The following is a 20,864-nucleotide window of genomic DNA, read 5'->3' on the forward strand; positions in this document are numbered from 1 at the left end:
GATTCTTTATCCACTCCCAACTGTGGACCTTCTTATATCCCACCCATGCTAGTAGAAACAACCTCTCAGCCAGTATCTACCAAATATTTTCCCTCCATCAACAGCACCCAGAAAACTGTTCTGAAAAACACTCCACTGTTAAAGATTATGGGGATATGTAGAAAACATGAAATGACACTGACCGTACCTTCTGTCTGACCCTTTCTCTGGCATATGTCTGGTAACATACAGACAATACAGACAAATATTTTGTTAGCTAAAGGAAAGTACTGAAATAGTTTTCTTGGTTTGCTTTTCTTTTTCCCCAAGTGACAAAGCTGGGTTTAGTTTTTCAGTAAAAGTGAAAATTTGGCACACATTTGATACACACATAGGGCTTTTTCTTTTCCCTTCCCTACCTCAGTATCAAGTGAAATGGAATTTTCTTGATTAGAAAAAACAGTTTTTCTATCTATCTTGTCTTCGTGATGGCCTGTGTTTTATATTTTATGAAATGATGACAACTTCAAAAACATGTATTTGAATACATAATGTGAGAGGAATATGCATTTACTGCTTTTCCTGAAACTAAACAGCTTATTATCCAAAGTGTGGAAACACAAACAAAAAGGACTTAGTCTACTAATTTCATTCTCCAGAAGGCCTCTGCAACACAAGTAACACCAGAGTGCAGTGAGATCATGCAACTCAAATACTGTGTTTGAGAGATTTGTAACACTCCTGGCTGCAAGCTTCTGAGAAAGAATCAACTTCTAGTAAGTAGTTTTTCTCCTATTAGCTAAATGATTTTGAGTTATATGAAACTATGAATATTTGTCCAAATGTTTACATTACTGAGCAAATGCTAGGTAAATTCCATCCAAACAATGAAGCAACTTCCAGCAATGAGTAACAGAAATAGTGCCTCCCTCACATACTTACTTCAGTAAATGTCTGAAAACAATCCCATAATCAGGTATTGCAATGAGGAATTAAAGACACTGGGAGGATCGCAACATTTGGAGCAAAAACTCTTTCACCATAATGTAGATAATGTCGGTGTAGGAAGAGGGACTTTGTACTCACCTTCACTTCTCATGGATGTTCTCACTTATCTATTCTTCTCAGTGCTTCCAAATTATTTCCTGCTTTGACAAAACAAAACTATTTTTAGAGAATTTATCGACTCCGGAAAAATATTTTAAAATAACACTTGGAAAGCCTACTAGAACGAAAAAGATTCCCCACACGCTTAGTCTAACTGGTACTATCAAATATTTCCCATTTTATTTAAAACACTTTCATAAACTGAGAAAACAAGATCCTGGAAATAATACTTAAAATAGCCCACAATTCTGATTGAATAGGAAGTCCTCTGAAAACACAAATGCAGTTTCCTTCACATTAACAACCAGCTCCTTCAAAATCATCTGTTATAGAACTGCAAGTGTTTAAAATGAAGCATTAAATTAAGGATTTTGTCAAGAATACAGTTATATAAGCATCTCCTTACTATTAGATAGATTAAAAATTGGGGAACATGAGCATGGAGTGCGCAGAAAAAAATCAGAGCTGAGTTTTACCTGTAACCAAAAGTTTAAGTTAACTAAGGAACCTATTAGATTACAAAAACAGTTTACTTATTTTTGCCATATGACATTTTCTCTATTTTCTACAGAACTAGTGAAGTTGAAACAAGTGTCACCTATGCAGCTTACACAGCCATCTGCAACGCTGAATGTTTTTTCAAAGTCAGTGCCTGAAATTTTTGCTGGCTACTAATACATTCCCTCACATCTCAAAACAGACCTCCCACTATCATGGAGCTACAGCACCTTGTGTCAGCCCCACATTTTCAGAGGGCTTCTAGATATGTAGGAAGAGTACTGAGATTTTAAATGAATGAAAGGTCTTCCTTCTCTAAAACAAAAAAACAAAAAAATCACAGGCCATGATCTAAAGCGTTAACAATAATGATGTGTGGTATTTAGGATCATTACTGTAAATAACTACGAAGCTTGATTAGGATTAAGTAAGGTTATGATAAACACAGTGGAAGCAGTCTCCAAAAATTAGACCATAAAACAGCAACCCACTGCCCTGATTGCAGAAACCAGTACAGGTTTTCCACCACTGCTGTCTCCCCACAGGCAAAACCCAAGCCCTTAGAGAAGGCAAATCCTCACCTCATGTTAAGACCTGGCTTGAGAAGCAGACTTTCACCGAGGAAGTCTGCTATATCAAAGCAGCAGTTGGAAGAATGAAAGACAAAGAAGGTAATGTATGGCATGATCCATGTCCTGCCACAGTTGTTTCTCATCCTGCAAAACAGATAATACTTCCCAACCTCAACATGTTGCAGAGTGATGTTATTTTCAGATATTGCTGAAGCACTGACACGCAACGCCAGTAACTCAAACTGTATATGGCAGAGAGATTGAATTTAAAATAAAACTCTTTCTTGGGAGAGGGAGCTTCAGGAAACAATCTCAACTGACATCACTTCGCAGTGCTGACACCTTAGTGACATAATGCCATGATGAAGCTTTATTTTACTGCCAAGTCTGGTATCCTCTTGTGAATCTAAATTGAGCAAAGAGGTTGTCTTCCCTGCATGCTTACTACAACTCTTCAAGCACAGGCAGCAGAAAAGTTCTTGTGAGCAAAGACACCTGGATAGAAGTGGTACAAGCAACACTGACTTTGCAATAGATCAGCTAAGGAACAATCACAAAATCCATCCCAAAAGTGATGATAACAAACAAGAGGGCAATAATGAAGAGCGTGGAAAGATAATATAGTTACCAAGGGAAACATTATGTCCAACCCTTAGTGAGGACTCTGGGAAAAATGCTATCCCCTTAAAACACCAGTAGTGTTCTGTGTAGCACCTGGAAGTCTCTTGTTCGACTCCTGTCTCAATCCAGTCATACTTAATTCCTGAGACAGTCACAGCAGTTTGCTATAAAATGCCTCCCAAATCCTTTTTAAGGATTGTTAGAGCTTTGAACATCTTTACCTCCTTCATATTATATTTGAAAATGAAGTCATGACATTACCTGATAAAACACACATGCTATAAATCCACAGACCTAGATGACAAATAAAACTGTAATGGACAACAAAAAGTGATTTCAGTTTAAAAAAACCACCAAAACACACACACACCAAAATACCCCCTCACCAACGCCCCACCCCCAACATTCACAGAACAGCTCCATAAAGTTAAGTTTCTCTCATTGTGTACTTCAAGCATCCTAAGATGTTCAAAACCACATGACATCCAAAGTTAAGAAAAAATAGTCATAACTGGCAATACTCAAATCAGAGCATGAGTCTGGACCTTGCAGAACACCCATCAAATGTTCATTTTGCAAAAGTCAAGCTGATCCTGAATTTGCATGTTCTCCTTGAAGCTCCGTGGAAGGCAGGCAAGCAGAGTTTCCAGATTTAAACCTTTCTCTGATGTTAACTCAATGGCTTGTTTTAAAATATCATCACTTGAATACAAACTTTGGCTATCTCCCCAAGGCACAAAGTGTGCATAAAGAGAAGTATGTGTCCAGGCTCAAGTTGTGGAAGGATCTCAGCATGAAAGAGAATTAAGAACAATGAAGACAGGTTTCTGTTAAAAGCATTTGCAGATGTCTGCAAGTGGGCTACTTTGTTCACCAAGAGTGACCTGCAGCTTCTCACATGATCAAAATATTACACTCAGGAATAGTCTGAGGATACAAAAGCTTCCTTGTGAGTTCAGACTGTTGCTAGCACAACTTTGGAGCTGCAGGGCAGAGGACAGCAGTTTAGCCACAGCTACAGCAAAGTCCCACCCATGAACAAGAGCTTAGGACCACACTGTATATGGTGAACACCAGGTGAACAAGAGAAACACCGACTGAAGGATACAAGCTGTTCATTTAAAACAGGCTTCACCTTGCACAACCTGGGACATAATATGACCTAACAAGCAAGCAATGCCACTTCCAGCCAGATGACTGCACTGAGAACTATTCTTTATATAGGAAGAATACTCCTTGTGTATACTTTGCATAGTAGAAAGGGGACGCAACCACAGCAAACTGAACTAACCTTGGTGGTGTTTTACTGGAAGTGGCCCACTACAGATTGGACAATCCCACTCTAGCAAGTCAAGTTCAACTCAGATTACAAATTCAATGCAGCAATAACTGAGCCACATGTGCTGTTGTCATAAGTACACGCATGTTAGCATGTCTGAGGGATGTTAAGGAGTAAGAATAATACAATATCTAACGGCAAGCAGAAAAACTAAAAGGGAAGGTTGGGTCTGTTACAGAACCTTAAATCTGAAAGTTTCTAGTTGTAACACAGAAAAAGAAAAAAAAGTCAGTAAGCATTGTGGGAAAATGGAAGGGGTAAATTTCACCTACATTTGTTCAGAACCATCCCCCCCACCAAATTATAATTAACAGGGATGCACTTGTTTTGAAGTTCTGCCTTGGTTCACTTTGAGACAACCCAATTCCAACATGCCTGCAAGGGCTCTGCCACAGCTTCACTTCAGTCAGAGACAGCTTTTGCAACTGGAGTTCCTGATGGATTTTGTTCTACAAAATACGTAATTGATGCTTTTGTTAATGCACTTTATTTCAACAAATTGTAAACATTTTTCTTGTATTTGTTTACTACTCCTCTTTGACTCTTATTGACTGTAAAGACTTGCAGATTTCTTCTGATGTTAATGTTATGAAGTCAATCAGATGAGGATGTTCACTGACATCTTCTAAGCTTTGCTTTTGTAGCTGTTCAGTATTAAACTAGGAGGGAGGAGAGGAGGGAAGCACTCTCCTCTTGTTGGGAGATCTCCTTTGACCAGGACTTTAGAACCAAAGGCTGACCCTGGATCGGTTTTGTTGGGTTAAGGACAGGGTGGCACAGGACTTTGGCTAGAGCGGAGATCATGCCAGTAAAATGTCAATATACTCACCCATGACAGATAAGGTTGTTCCTTCACTCAGTACTGAGCAATCAAGCTTCAGGTCAAGGAATTACCAGTAATCTACAAAGATAAAATATACTGGAGAGACAGGAAAGAGGGGACCAAGTGTCTCTTCACTCTCCTCCAGCTGCAATTTGTTTAAAATCCCTTACACTTTGGCCATCTCAATCTATCACCTCCCTGAAAACCAACTCAAACCAACTCTCAGTGTCATTCTTCCTGAGTGAGCCATCAGATCCCTTGATTTAAATCAGATCCTACTTTCTCTCAACCTTTGGTAACTTCAAACTTCTCCAAAATACAGACTGCATCTTTATAAGAGGATATCACATCCGTTATTTGACATGTGATCATTTCAATACTTTTGCCAATTACAGTGATTCTTCACATGAAAAAAATATTAATTCTATTTTTAAAAGTATTTTAAAATTGAATAGATCAGAAAATGGAGAAAACCAAGACACATTGTAATTAGCCATGTATTTATGGATCACCAGCAAAAGTTCTTGAACACAAATCTCCCAGGTACAAACCATGTCTTCTTATTTGGGAGCACAGCACATCTAGCATTGTAGATATCCCTGCAGTTGAAATAATACTCAAAATTTGTAAGAAAGTCATCTGGGTGCAAAGTAACTCAAAAGTGACAGCCCAGTCACATAGTCACTTCTGATTTCAGATTTGTGGCTGCTTTTATTAGAAGGCAGAAATCAACCCTGAGACTTATCTACTAAGCAGGGAGCTTCAACTTAGAACATAGGCAGAAGCGAAACGTGTAGTTGGGGAACTGAAAGCCTTGGTCACTTATTACTTGTAGGGCACCATTTTAGGAACATCAGTGTCTCTTTAAATTCATATGAAGCACTCAACTCTGCTGGTTTATATCTTTTTTTACTGTAGTCTGGACATTCATACCAAGTACAAGGAACTCTTTTTATCCATTTATGGTAAGTCATGATATCATTGACCATGCATGACCACAGTAAGTCCAATCTCTGTCACAAGTTCTGACGAGAAACCAGACCAAGAAGTAGGTCTGATCTAACTGTTGTCATAAACATAGTAGGAAAGTAATGAAAAATTCTGCCTTCAATTGTGTCCAGGAGGCCTCCAGTGACCTTTTACAGGGACAATCAAAGGTGGAATTTGGCCCAAAGCAACTTGCTTTTAAGTTGCATTCAAACATCAGGATGATTAATAGACACCACAGAGAAATCAACATACCCCTAAACTCTGGAATGGTATTTTAAGTCTTCCAAAATGATCTCATCAGATACACTGCTAAAAAGCTTTGCATCCAGTTCTTGCTCTCCACTTTCCCTTCATGCTCTCTTTACACTGGGTCTGTCCTTTCAATCTTTAAAAAAATGCCTGGCTACATCCATCCATCCTCTTTGCCATTATTTCTTATGTAATCAACACTGCAGCAGCAACATAGCAAACCACATAGCCAGGCAGTGTAAGAAGGGAAACTTTTCATTTTAAAACAAAAGTGATTTCATTCACTCACACCCTCATATCCACATACAAGCACCTGGATGTGTGTCCCAAGTAGCCTGTGCAAGATTCAGGTGCCAAGACTCCTGAATCCAGGAGGTCTGTCTAGGACTCCTTGTGACAACACAGAGAAAAAGGGACACCAGCTATTGAGTTCTTACCACTTCGGGCTCTTCTTAGGCTGGCAACCATGTGCTGGTTTTGGATAGGCCTTTTTGTACCCTTCAGGAACTGTCATCAGGACTTTCTCATTTGCTCAGGTCCTTCGCCTCCTGACCACCTGCACGTAGACACATGCCAGGATTTTGATGACCTGCTAATCTAAGTGACTTCAAAACATGCCATTCTGATAGCCCTTCTGCTGCTGCTGCTCCGTCTGGTATCTCCAACTCCCAGACATTCCCATTCATACCAGTCTTAACGTATCTATTACAATTCTCCAAAATTTCAGTAATCACCAACCATGAAAGACAACTACAGAAATTATAAACCTCTGCAGAACAAAGCAAAGGAATTGTTTCAGTGCACAGCAGAACTGCACAGTATTTTAAGGCAAGAAGTGAACTAACCATAGTTTGGCCGTAGGTTATAAACTGTTTGTCTTCCAATACTACTTTCTTTAATAGTCTTCTAATAAGACCGTATGCACTCCATATTCTCTCACCCAAGGGATTACTACACGTTGAAAAAAGTTCTAGAAACTAAACTAATTTAGAAGAGATTTATTTCTAGGTACCACAAAAAAATCAAGAACTCTCATCTGCTTTACTCACTAGTTCATCTTCCTGCCTTAATAATACTTCCTAGAAAAATAAAATAACTAGAAATTAGGGCAAATAGTATGTTGTTTTTCATGCAAGTGATAAAAATAACATCACCTCAAAATTAATATACACTGGAAACCACAGTGCCCAATGATGCCTTCCATCCTCCTTCTGCATTTCAATATTCTGAACTTTAGCTAAGTAGTTGAAGCGTTGAGCCTCCTATAGATTAGCTGCAAGAGAGGGGACATCACAAATACTACACATTTCTAAAAGAGAAAGCAAAAAGCATTGTCCGTTTGCTTCTAGTTTAGTAGGATTCCACTACGAAGTGAATACGGTTAATTCAACACATGGCAAGATAAAGTTTATTTTCTTCCGATTATTGCAACATTTGAAAGCACTGGTCTTTGTGCTATCCTCAGGAAACCGCAGGTTACCTCAACAGTCTACAGTAAATACGTGACCAGATGAACAAACTCCTTACCTTTGCCCCTGTGGGTCTTATCTGTAGTGGCTGTTTAAGAGAATGATTTTCAGTGCACCTGAGGGCAAGTCTTCATCTTCATTACAGAATTTATATATGAATTCTCTTGAGAATTACAAGAAGCAAAGTCAATCTCTGAAGACTTTATGTTAATAACTAATTTAAGAAAAAAAAATGTACAGGGAAAAATGATTGCACCTCTAAATCTGTGAAAGAATCACAAGGCTGAGAAAAAGAGGGTTTTCTTCAAATCCTACTTTCTGGTCACTTTGGAAGAAAGCCATGAACCTCACTTTCTCAGCTGGCTAGAACATACCCTAATCTCCAGACCATAGAATCAAACATTTTTCAGCCAAGCAAACAAATAATTGGTTTGTTCAAAGCAGAACAGATTCAGTGACTTAGTAAGAGAACTCCAACACCAAATTCAACATTCAACAGCTCTACTGACATGGGACTGAATTCCTTTTGTATGACAATAGGAGTATGGATTTGAACATAGAGTCTCCTTATTTCCTATACTAGGCCCTAAGTGGTTCTTTTTTCTCCTAGTAAGAATAGGCTCACTCTAGGAGGTAGAGCTCCTGGTGAGAACTGCAAGAACTAAACATGACAGGATTCCTTACTTTATCCTCTAGGTTAAGTGTGAGAACTGCATAAAACCACCCAAGGTCTTCTGATCCACAGCAGCAGGCATGATTACATAATTTGCAGAGAGCTGCAAGCAGAGCTGTAAAACTGCCAGCTGTGAGCAGTAGCCATATAATACCCCCTGGGGGAAGAATGCTGGAACACCCACACTACATTTATAACCCATTATAACTTACTTCAACACTGGACTTTGCTGGCACCAATGGTCTCCAGAATGATTTGCTAGCAACTCTATTACTTAACCTAAAGGTATAGTTAAATGCATTTTATTCACCCACAAGTGGCATTTCTTCTCTTCCACTTCCAGAGGTGTTTTTTTTCCTTAGAATTCCTCCACAGCGGCATTCTCCATAGAGATCCTTATGTTATTTTGCATCTCCCTCCTTGAAACTCACCCCGTGACAATTCCTTTCATACCCTCTCCTCATTCAATGCATTCTTCTTACTGCTAATTATGAAATGATCCATGGTGAAGTCTTCCTTCCCCTCTCCAAAATGTCCTTCTTAGACTGCTACCATTGCTCCACGGCACAAGCTAAGCCAGCTCTTCCCCTAAACCAGCTTGTGAAGCAAGAAATTAGATGAGAGTCACAATTCCAAGAGCAACGGCTAGTTCAAGGTAGCAAGAGAGATATTCTCAGATATTACTGCAATGTGTAACAAGACACAGGAGCCAACTCTGACTACAGGTATTAAACATAGGCCACAGAAACTTACTGAAGAACTTAAGTACTTACGTAGATGGCTTTCCCATTCTGTCAAGGTTTACGTATGGGCTTAAAGCTTTTTTAAGTAGGTTTTTCAAAGCAAAGCAGCATTAGGACCAACTGTAAGTATTGTTACAAAAATATGCATCCCTCCTCCGCTCTGCAAAAAGAAACAGTTAACTAAAGCAAGCTTTTGTTCACTATTTGTCTCCATCCACATCTCCTGTCTTTCTGAGCAGCTGAAGTGGTCATTTATGAAGGCAGGTGCGAGTGTGCAATGAAATCCATGTAAGTGGGAGGCAATGGTACCACAGCATGCCCAGGCTGTGAAGCAAACCAGCACCAACTGGTGAGAGATTGAAACAGAAACTTGGCAATGTGGCAAGTTTTGAAGTCACGCAGATCAGGCAGAAAATACATGGACAAAAGGTCTGGAAAAGCGACTACACAAGGTGAAGAGCAGAAAATAAAAGTTGCCCAATATCTTTAAAAAGAACAGAAATGCCACATACAAAACAGGTAGATGTTAAAAAAGAGGCAGCAATAGATGACTCTTAAGAGACCTGAAGATTAGTATTACAAAGAGTGGATTGTGTGCACACTAAGAATATACAAGTTCTTCTGACCACAACACTATCAAGAAAGAATGAGAACTCCCTGCAGAAAAAGATTGAATGAGCTTTCAGTTAGCATAAAAAAAGGATGATGAAGAAGAGATCAAAGTGTCAAGTGAGATCACTGTGTCGACACCACCAAAATCCTGAAAAACTTCTAGATCACGTATTTCCTATCACTCTTTTGAAAACAGATGTGTAAGCACATTCCTGACACATTTATTATTACAGAAATCTGGTAACAAAATAAAAATAAGTTTCACAGAAGGAATCAGCAATGCATTCAGAAGCACTGACCTAAACTGGCGCATTCATATCATGTCACTGTGAACTGTAGAAAGTGCACATGTACTTATCCAAGCCAGAAACAAAGCTCCCATTGACTCAAGTATATCCAAGACTGGACTAGAATGATGCACAGAATAACATCAAGGAGATTTCTGAAGGGCATGCCCCTGTGGCACAGGACACACCTGCTATTAACACAAATTTAGAAACAATTATGGGCAGGACAGATCATATTTCCATATGCTCATGGACTAAAACTACTTGGCAAAAAGCAGAGCAAAACAATTGTTTCCAAGCACTCTAGTGTGACAATTCTTAAAGTTAGATCAGAAGCAAAAGTTTCCCTGAAGAACACGAGGCCAGGCTTAAGCTGAGTAGGTTCTGTTGTAGCAGCAATTTCTCATCAAGAGTAACTGCTCTACACAGAAAATCCACAGCATTTTTGAATGGGCCTTTCTGCCCCTCCTGTCCTACAGCTCCATTGTGCCTTCAACCATTAGCATCTGTTAGACAAGAACACTAAACAGCAAGCAGCTTTCAAGGAGGTTGGCAAGGAAGGGAAAAAATAAGAAGTCTCTCTTAAAACTGAACAGCTTTGTTTACAAGGGTCTCCCCCAAACAGTCCAAACACTTCAAAAGTCCACTTTAAAAAAGTTACTTAAAAATGGCGTATTTCAAAACAAGAAAAAGAGGGTAAGTCTACTATTTGATTTTTGCAATGCCAAATAGCAATTTCAGAAGATTTATTTATTTTTGAAGTACAGAATGGATCACATGCATGAGACCTGGTCCTCTTCACAAATACAAGGTACACTCACTGTTCTGAAGAAAGATCATGCGTTTAGCAGCATTGCTCATTCAAAGAGCTGAGTTTTAAGTCAGTTAAGACTCTGACAGCTAGTAGGGAAGAAGAAAATATTTTAGATTCCTAAACACTGTTTCTAGCTTCTACTGCTTAGCATTATGTCATTCCTACAGCAATATATAAATTGCTGAAGCCTATGCACAACATACAATGCCACATCAGAATAAAAAAATATACTCTCTGTTATAACTTTTCATTACAAAAATACCAGATGGAAAAGACAGACTTTCAGGAACAATCTCTCAGAAACTAGGCAGGCTGAGACACGCAAACATTTGACAAAACATACACACATACACACAAATGTTGCACCAAGGACTAAAGAACTGCACGGATTGAAATACTGTGTTACTGAGGACAGATGTTATCAAAAGTTTTTAAAAGTATGTATTTAAGTAACAATTGCTAAATTTTGTTGTCTAACTAGTCTTATGCTGATCTGGAAGCTTGTTGTCAGCCATACACTCTTAGATTTTTGCTCTGCAGGAAGCTTCTGTACCCACTACTAGAACACGAAGTCTGAGAAGAAAAGAATTCAGTCCCGAGTTTTGTTGTTTTCACACACAAGTTCATTTTATCTTAATAACAGTATTCAGGACTGAACAGGTTAACTACAAAAACATCAGTTGGTATTTCTTTTTCTCCTCACCTATAAAAACACTGCAAATGGAAAAGCTCTCAAGGAAATTTAGTTCATACCAAACCATGTGCCAGACAAAAAAGGGTCAAATAAACACACTCTAGAACACAGTCTTAGCTGACAAGCAATACAGAATTCTGACACACAACATCCTATTAGAGCTGCTTGAGTAGGTACAGGATACACCATCTCAGCAGCCTGAAGTTAGATTACAGTCTTGTCCCTTTACCAGTATAAAAGCCTATGTCAAGGATCCAGACTTGATTCGTGTTCTTCAGTTTCATCAGGTAGTTCTTCAGCAGATGCACCACACACATTGTCCTGGTTATTTGCAGACTGATTTAGCTCATCAGGTTCCCCAGCTGCAATCTGAGTTGTTTCTTCTTCCTCTTCTTCCTCAACTTCCCCATCATCCTCTACATCCATCTCAAACACCCTCACATGACGGAGATTTGAACTTAGCTATGGAGACATTAAGAAGTTTCTGTTAATGAATAAATAAATAAAAGCACCAATACCATTTTAAATGTCAGCCAATAGCTTTGAAAATAGCCTTATCTTTGAAATGGAGGTATCAAGGAAATTAGCAACTTTTTTACTGCTCTGCAGGCTGAAAAGTAAAGCAAGTAGATCTATTAACTTCCGTTAAAATTTTTCCATGTTGTGTTATGTTATGAGAGAGGTATGACTGTATCCTGAAACACTTATAACAGATTATGAGAAAATAATCTATTTGTTAAAAAAAAAAAAGTTGTTTTGATAAATCTCACTAAATTAGCAGAAACAGGTTATCACTCTTTCCAGTCATAGCATGTTTTCTTTAATAATTTACAGGCTTGTTCACAGTTACTGTACTTACCACACAGGAAACTTTTCTAATGCCATTTACAGAAACATACTGAGCTTTCATATTCTCCAGCACTCTCCACTGATTCTCCAAGAAAACAGTACGTGTGGATATTTCACCACTTTGCTCATCCAGCCTGCACATAGCAAGAAGAAAAGCACAAAGCTAGTACATCAGAGACAATTTCAGTACTAAGAAAAACCTCAGTCAGTTCAGTTTTTTGTGTCTAAGTTTTACTGTATCATATGCAACAAGCAGATAAGCATTTGAAACCATCATAACACTGCTACACATATTCTAGAGCGGGGGATCCAACTTTGGAGACACACCGTGTTTCAACTGAGGTAGAAGATTACAGCAGGTGAGAAGGGAATTGTAAAGCCTCATCTTCCCACAAGTAACAGTTAGAGCAGGAGGATGGCCTTCCTTCAAAACTCTCCTCTGCAAGAAGAGGAGTTCCTGAACAAAGTCCTGGAGGCAATGCCTCCACTTACACAGAAGTTTGGCCTCCATGACCTTTCAAACATGTATCACTCCAGTTCACCCTACTCATAGGGACCGTATGAAGGAACTCCCTGCCTATTACAGTGGCCAGGATTAGTTTTCACTTGCTTTTCAAGTTTTCTGTTCATTCTGCAAGACGCAATTTCTTTGTGGCATAAAAAAAAATAAATATATATATATTTACAGTTCAGTATGGCTCTTTATTTTGAGGTAAAAATTTATCTTAAGCAATCCACCAGAGAGGCATAGGGAGAAAAAAGAAGAAGCAAGTGAGGCACAACAACTAAGTCTGGACTCACCACTTGAACTACACTGGCCTTTTTTGTGTGTGTGTGTTCACTTCCCCCAGATGCTCTCCTCTCCCTATGCCAACACAGACAGAGGCACCAGTTCTGATGTTTCAAGGCTAAGCTGACAATAGCTGTAAGTGTGACTACCAGGGGAAAGATGAAGAAATATCTGTGTATCCTTATTACAAGCTAGAAGTATATGAGCAAATATGCTGAAAACATCCGAAATTCAAGTACTCTGACCAGCAAAGTTAGCATCCTCTAAAGAAAAGAAGATTTCTGATTCTACAGGATGTCTTCAGTTGGTCCTCCCATTTCATGAGAGCCATGTGCACGGGCAGTATTCAGTCTCAAAAAAGCAAACCCAACCCCAACCCAACCCCCAAAAACCCACAAAAACTGTTTAGGAAGCTTCCATCTCCTCACCCCACTCTCCCTGGCACAAAAGAGTTCTTGTCTTTAAAATATTTACACACACACAAAACATGTGTAACTGTATACAGTTAGAATATTTGCTTAATCTGCTTTTCAGTTCTGCATTTTCAGACTTGCTCGAAGTCTTTCAGTACCTTTTAGTAGAATCCCAGATTAATTCCTTATCTTGGTCCTCATCTGTGTATACTGAAGATAAAGGCAGCTGAGCCAAGACTCTCTCCTTCCCCTCTTGTTCCACACTCTCCTTCAGAACTACAGTTACAGTTTCATCATCATAGAAGTGTGCATCTAAACAACTGTAGCATCTATAGGAAAATAGTTTAGAAAGCATCAAGGAATAAAAGGGAATACAGAACTAAAATATTTTTAAGTTGCACAGTATTCACGTTAAAAAGTATTCAGTAGTTAACAGTGAGCTTTACTATAAATGATAGAAAAGGTCAGTTATGCAGCTAAGACACTGAAAGACAGCCATAACCATGGCAGACTCCTGTATTGTGCAGGAAAAATGCTTCTGAAGGAAAAAAACCAAAACAACTTACTAGCAATCTTATTTTTTCCTATTTCAGGTGAAATATAAGAAACAGTAAACACAAACACCAAAGAAAATTTAGAAACACAACTGAAGATACTGAGGGCAATCACATCTGGCCTTTCTGCATGAAAAGGATGAGCTTAGTCTGCCATGCCTTCTAAGATGCCTTCATTCAGGCATATCAAGTCTCACTCCATCTTACTTAAAGAACATCACTGTAGTGGGTTGACCCTGGCTGGATGCCACGTGCCCACCAAAGCCGCTCTATCACTCCCCCTTCTCAGCTGGACAGGGGGGAGAAAATATAACAAAAGGCTCGTGGGTCAAGATAAGGACAGTTTAATAAAGTGAAAGCCAAGGTCGCGCACGAAAGCAAAGAAAAACAAATGATATTATTATCTACTTCCCATCAGCAGGCGATGTCTAGCCACTTCCTGGGAAGCAGGGCTTCAGTACGCGTAGTGGTTGCTCCGGAAGAAAAAATGCCCCCCCTCCGTCTCCCTTTACTTAGCTTTTATATCTGAGCTGACGTCATATGGTATGGAATATCTGTTTGGTTAGTTTAGGTGAGCTGTCCTGGTTATGTCCCCTCCCGAGATCTTGCCCTGCCCCAGCCTGCCATTGGGGGGGGGGAAATGTTGGAGAGACAGCCTTGATGCTGTGCCAGCACTGCTCAGCAGTAGCCAAAACACTGGTTGTTATCAACACCTTTCTAGCTACTGATGCAGAGCACAGTGCTATGAGGGCTGCTATGGGGAGCATTAACTCCATCTCAGCCAGACCCAATACAATCACAGATATAAGCAAGAGCTGTTTCCAGCTAGCTTTGTTTCTTGCACGTGTGCCAAAGCTCTGGTTTCCAACTAGAAAACTAAAATTTACTTGACCTTGGAATGAAGTAGAAAATAAGACTCCCACAATCCTGCAGCTTCATGCACCTGTGCCATTTCTTACAGCCTGACTCAGCCAGGGAATACAAGCTGGTCCAGCATCTGAAGTAGTAACTTTCAGAATAAAAGCCAAACTACAGTGCCTGAGAAGTTCATGTAAAATAAACACTAGAAAACATGGTCTTAAATTTAGCAACCTGCAATTCTGGAAGAAAAATCAAATATACTGACCCGGAGTCTGAGCTCTCATTTATACTGCTGTTCAAGAAGTTTCCAAACTCTACTGCAAGAATTCCATTACTGACAGACCTAGAAGAACAGTGTTCATTATCTCAGTGACCACTTTCTTTTCTGTTCATAGAGAATCCAAAATTTCTAACAGCAACTGTGGTAAGAGATGGTGTAAGCCTGTCTAAGCTTAGCACAATACATGGCTACATCCCAAAACGATGTAACTGGTGGATGGGAACCTTTTGATTTCTTTTGCCCCTCAGCAAAATGTGACTAATGGAGTTATGGGAAACTGTGTCTGGCTTGTGGGATACAGTTCTTCTTTGCTGAACTAGGCTTAATTGTCCTAGTGTCAGGTCCGTTAAGTTACTTGTTACTCAAATCTACAGAAAACAGATTTAGACTTCAATAAGGGAGGAAATAGGATAGAAACTACACCACAAGTCTGTAATTTTGTCATCAGCAGCTCTGAAATGGAAACACAAATGATAGTTTCACCATGTGCTTTCTTCAGCAGTAAAACTGCTTTAAAAATTCCCATACCTATCACAGTTCATCATCTCCTCAAGTTAAATGACACAGATTATAAAAATCAGTAATTTACAGAAAGGAGGAGTTTTTGTTGTTTTCTAAACCCAGGTCATTTCATTCCCACTGACAGAATACATCTTAAACAGTTGTATCAACAAAACTAGGCAGTGACAAACTGCATCTTGGAAACAGAAACTCCTCCAGGTACACAAAGCTACACCCCAAAGAGATGTACTCTATTTGTTGCACCTATGAGTCTACCTCCCATTTTTCCTTAGAGTATTAAATTACAGGCTGCAAGGGGTTAATCCATGAGTAATATTTACAGTAAGACAAAGCAACCCTGAAAGCATGATTCCCTTTAATTTTTCACAAGTTTGCACAAGCAAGTAATTCTGTGAGGAACAAAACTAAGGGAGCCTGGTTTTTTTCCTAAGCATAAAACCATCTTGGGTCTTGTGATCAGATTTTCTGAGTCTAATAAAACACAAACTCCTGCTGCAGTTTCCTACTGCACTTCCTAATGTCCTTCTCATTTTCTCTAGTATCCAAGAAAGATTGTATTCGAGCTGCTCAATCCTTCTTTTTACAAATAGCTTCAATTTGTAATTGTCTCTGTACACATGTGCTGATGCTCACAAACCACTTTTTCCTTTTTTTTTTCTTTTTGTCTTACCTGGAAGTATCAGTATGTCTCCTCAAAATGTATATTTTAGAAATAGAATTTTCTAATATGGTGAAGAGAACGTAATGTATATTGGATGTTTTGTCATTCCACCTGTAATGTGGGGGGAGGAAATGAAAATTTAGAACAAGTTTTATTAATTGGTAAATGACATAAAACAAGGAATAGCAGCATACTTACAGAAATGGTAGTTTAAATAATTGAGGTGTGGAATCTTCACTGAAAAGGAAAAACCAAACCAGTTTTTAAAATGCTACTGTAATTTTGTGCAGCTGAGCTTCAGAAATAACGTAAAGAAATACCTTTGAGAAGTTTTGTAGAGAGACATGGAGACTGCTTGATGCACTGACTTTCCAATTACATCCTAACAAATATAATGAAAATAAGCCAAAAAAATGGAGGCAGTTATTCATAATTACACACAATTTTAAGACAAAAAACCCAACCAACAAAACAAAAACACCGGCACACATCTGAAAGAAAAATCCACCAATATTTATGCTGAAATAAACATCCCTAATGCAAACACTATTGTCACTTGATACACTTGTTTCACGTTTCTTTGTAATATATAGACTAACGTATTGCCAACTAACTTGGCACAGTTAGCCAACTAACACACAGTTATCTAGTACACAGCACATACACCAAGTTAATTAGCATTAAAAATGGAACCCAATAATGTGGGAACAGAACACATGAAACAAAAAATCCCCCATTATGCTCTCCCTAGCCAAACGCTTGAGACATCCAGGCAGTGGTGAAGCTGGGCTACATGCTACCACCTAAGCTGTAGGCACTCAAAGGCAAAGATTAAAACTTCAGGCCTTACTAAGCATGACTACTATCTTCAGTTGACTGCTACCCCTAAAAGAAATTTATCATTTATATAAATTGAACTTACCGCTGGCTTTTGTAAACACTGATCAATGACCCCCTCCATTTGCCTTTTGACAAAATGCAGTGATTTCTCAGGATAGTAGGGAAACAGAAGTGGACTTTCTGTAAACAGATAAAGTTCATTTAAAAAATGCTTGTATCTCTTTAAAAACATACTACACTGTTATTAAAGTGACAAATTGGAATGAGCCCAGAGGGTGGTCAATAAGTTGGTCGCAGGGCTGGAGCACATGCTCTACAAGAAGTTGAGGGGGCTGGGTTCGTTCAGACTAGAGAAACAAGGGCTAACAAGGAGGAACCCATTGGTCTCTTCAGCTGCCTGGAGGAGTTACAGAAGACATCATTTTCAAAGCTGCACACAAGGAGAGGAGCAAGGGAAATCCCAATCAGATATAAGGAAAAAAGCTTTCACAAGGACTGGCTAGTCACTCGAGCAGGGTGCCCAGAGAGGCTGCAGGATCTCTATCCTTGCAGACACAGAGGACTCAACTGCACAAAGCCTTGAGCAACCCAGCTTAGCTTCAAAATTAGCCCTGCTTTGGTTGGATTAGGTGACTGCCTAGATTATTCCCTGATTATAAATTCTAACTCAAGGAACTAACTGGATTACAATATGGAATGAGATAAATGAATGAGAAATGCAGGCCTGCCTGCCCCTCCAGCTTTTCTTCACAGCCCATTCAAAACTGCAAAAAGACAGAATTGCATTTACCCAAGAGCTAGAAACACAGTTGTCAAAGTATCTTGTTTAAGGAAACAATTTCCATACTTTCCATAGTAGCTATGATTTGCCTTCAGTAGGACTGATTCGTTCTTATGAAATGAACTACTTTGTAATAAAACATTTAGCTTTTGAGATAAATCTCATTACTTATTTTAAGTACATAACCTGTTTCTTTTCCAATCTTTAGCTGTAAAAATGATAAAAATTACATCAACCAACAAAGCAATATAAAACACCAAAGAAAGGTAGAAAGTGTCAATGACAGAAGCTTTACTTGTCCTATGATCCTATAAACATCTCAATACTTGCCAAATTAATACCAACAAAACCACCTACAAACCATCTCTACAAACAAATCTTAGGTAGTAACAGAAATGACCAGTCGAGTAGTCTACACATTTAAAGTACCAAACATATTTTCAAAAGTATGTCTAAAAGTACATTTTTCCAAATGAAAATGCTACCATTTCCCGTTTTTATGGCATTAAATAGGCAGAAAAAGGCAGCTATAGCAAATTCTATTACAAGATAGCTTGTGCTGTAGAAGTTTTACAGTCTATGTTTCTAAGTTAAACAAGAATCATTTTCACCATCAGCCTGTTCTAGTCTCTTACTTCTTTTTCACCGCTAATGAACAAAATAGTCTCAGACTCCAATGAAAGAGAACAAGTTGGGACACTTCCCCCAGGTATGACCTAAGCGTAATTATTACTTCCTTGAACTGGAATTAAGATCTACTAAAACAGACATCTCCTGGGATTCCTTCCAAGCCAACATTTCCGAGACTGGTACATAAAAGGTAAGAAACTCCTGGTACCCAGAAAATGGTAATTGACTGGGTAAGCAGCTATATAAAAACTGTGTAAAATAACAAGGCCCATTTATTTTATTCTACTCAGATGACTAACACTATAGAAATAACTCGTAAGCATGAAAAAACAGATTACTCTTCTGTATTTGTTACATTCTAAGTATATCTTTGAGTCACTTGCACTTTTTACTAAAGCACACGTTACCTTTAAGATGAGTACTATTTTTAAGAAAGTTAAACCACTGGTTTCCCTCTGTATTAGGTGGTGATACAAGGTCATCATCTTCATCTTTCAAGTACTAGAAAAGAAACAGACATTTGTAAGATTGCATTTTAAGAATAAGGGACATTAGAATTCACCTCCAACACTGCCCCTCACGAGTCTGTTAAACATTTCTCCTTAATTTAACATGCCCTAGTCTTAAAACTAAATATTCCACCCCTTCTAGAAACATAAGAAAAATCAATTATTGTCTAAGATCACATAGTGATATTTCCATAAGAAACCAATTTTTAAATGAAGCTTGAGCACAGATGTTTTGAAATCCAGTGATTAATGGCATAAAGACAACAAACACATTTCAGTTTTACATTACTATTGCTGGCTGCAAAGAAGTTTGACCCTTTTCCTAGAAATACAGCATGTATAAGGTAAAACCATAAGATATGTTTTTAAACGCTCCTTTTCCTAATAATAGGGGAAAGTAATTAAAATACTGTCCTTTACCATTACTGGAGTGTGCAACACAGAGCAAAAGGGACAGAGAAGAAAAGTGGGCACAGCTTTAAAACCTTCTCCATTAAGGATTTTCTCATTTATTCTTTTTCCATTTATTCCCTAGTTCTTTACCTGGCCAACTCTCTCCACATTGAAGTATTTTCCTTTACGATTGTAAAGTTCTGGTGCCTGAAAAAATAATGCAAACAAAACCATTATTTAAACTCGAAGTTAATGAGAAGTAGTGTACAAAGAGATGATTGAATTATTTTATTGTAAGATTTTTCAGATTCAATTCTTGGCAGCAAAAATACACTGATGCTGTACTTGGCAAACCAATATAACTTACCTCATTGAAGTGTTCAGTAAGAAAATCAGCAACAAACGTGATATCTTTTTGAGTCATCTAAAAGGAAAAAAAAAGGTGAGAAAAGCTAAGGCTAAGAAATACATTTCAACGAGCACAGAACACATGTTCTGTAGGCTGAACGCGCACAGCTCCCTCAGCCTGTCCTCACAGGGCAAGTGCTCCAGTCTCCAACCTGCTTGGGAGCCCTCTGCTCAACTAACTCCATTTCATTCATGTCTGTTTTGTACAGGAGAGCCCCAAACTGGAGCAAGTATTCTAGATGCGATCTGGTGAGTGCTAAATAAGGAGGGTAACTACTTCCCTTAACCTCCTGGCCATGCTCCTGTTACTACAGCCCCGGTTACTCTTGGCCGCTTTTGCTGCCAGGGCACACTGCTGGCTCATGCCCAGCTTACATCCACCAACATCCCCAAGTCCATCTCAGCAGAGCTGCTTCCCCAGCCAGCTGAGGCCCTGCTGTGCAATTGCAGGCAGTTACTCTGCCCCAGGACAGAACCTTGCATTTGTCCTTGCTGAACTTCAGGAGGTCCCTATCTGTCCACTCCTCCGGCCTATCTATTTCCCTCTGGAGGGCACCTCTGCGTTATTAACTGGTTAACCCAGTGTGATGGTGTCTGCAAATCTGAAACAGGTGTACTCCATCTTCTCTACCAAGGCATTAGTAAAGATGTTAAAATCCCACTCCGGTTAACTTAGTCATTTAGGGCATATAAAGAGCTGCTATACACAGAGGTCTCGCATTCACATACAGTGTACTAAAAAGAGTAGTATTAACAAAGAAAACAGAAAAAGTAATTCATATGAGACAGCACATTAGTGCGAATCTGCAGGCATCAACTTTCTCAAAGAAATGACACAGACACTATCCTTCAAGTTTTGGAACAAAAATAAACTTTAATCTTGCTCTCAAGTCAAGCAGAATA

At 38.9% G+C, this 20,864-nt stretch overlaps 1 protein-coding gene across 5 annotated transcripts in view; it reads right to left on the reverse strand.

The window, feature by feature from the left end:
* Positions 1–754: 754 nt before the first annotated feature.
* ANAPC4 (anaphase promoting complex subunit 4) overlaps positions 755–20,864 on the reverse strand; it is a 30,603-nt gene continuing 10,493 nt past the window's right edge. For 3 of the 5 annotated variants that reach the window (XM_052780321.1, XM_052780317.1, XM_052780322.1), the window contains 11 exons: positions 19,921–19,977; positions 19,704–19,760; positions 19,059–19,152; positions 17,323–17,420; positions 16,721–16,782; positions 16,599–16,637; positions 16,410–16,511; positions 15,203–15,280; positions 13,681–13,851; positions 12,330–12,453; positions 7,564–11,932 (listed from right to left, as the gene is read on the reverse strand). In XM_052780321.1, the coding sequence (XP_052636281.1) occupies positions 11,717–11,932; positions 12,330–12,453; positions 13,681–13,851; positions 15,203–15,280; positions 16,410–16,511; positions 16,599–16,637; positions 16,721–16,782; positions 17,323–17,420; positions 19,059–19,152; positions 19,704–19,760; positions 19,921–19,977 (1,098 nt within the window). In that variant the 3' untranslated portion in view covers positions 7,564–11,716. Of the gene's footprint in view, positions 1,125–7,563; positions 11,933–12,329; positions 12,454–13,680; positions 13,852–15,202; positions 15,281–16,409; positions 16,512–16,598; positions 16,638–16,720; positions 16,783–17,322; positions 17,421–19,058; positions 19,153–19,703; positions 19,761–19,920; positions 19,978–20,864 lie in introns of those variants that run through there. The other 2 variants (XM_052780320.1, XM_052780319.1) reach the window with 2 other exon arrangements.

The sequence above is a fragment of the Harpia harpyja genome, chromosome 2, assembly GCF_026419915.1.
Source record: "Harpia harpyja isolate bHarHar1 chromosome 2, bHarHar1 primary haplotype, whole genome shotgun sequence".
Taxonomy (NCBI): Eukaryota; Metazoa; Chordata; class Aves; order Accipitriformes; family Accipitridae; genus Harpia; species Harpia harpyja.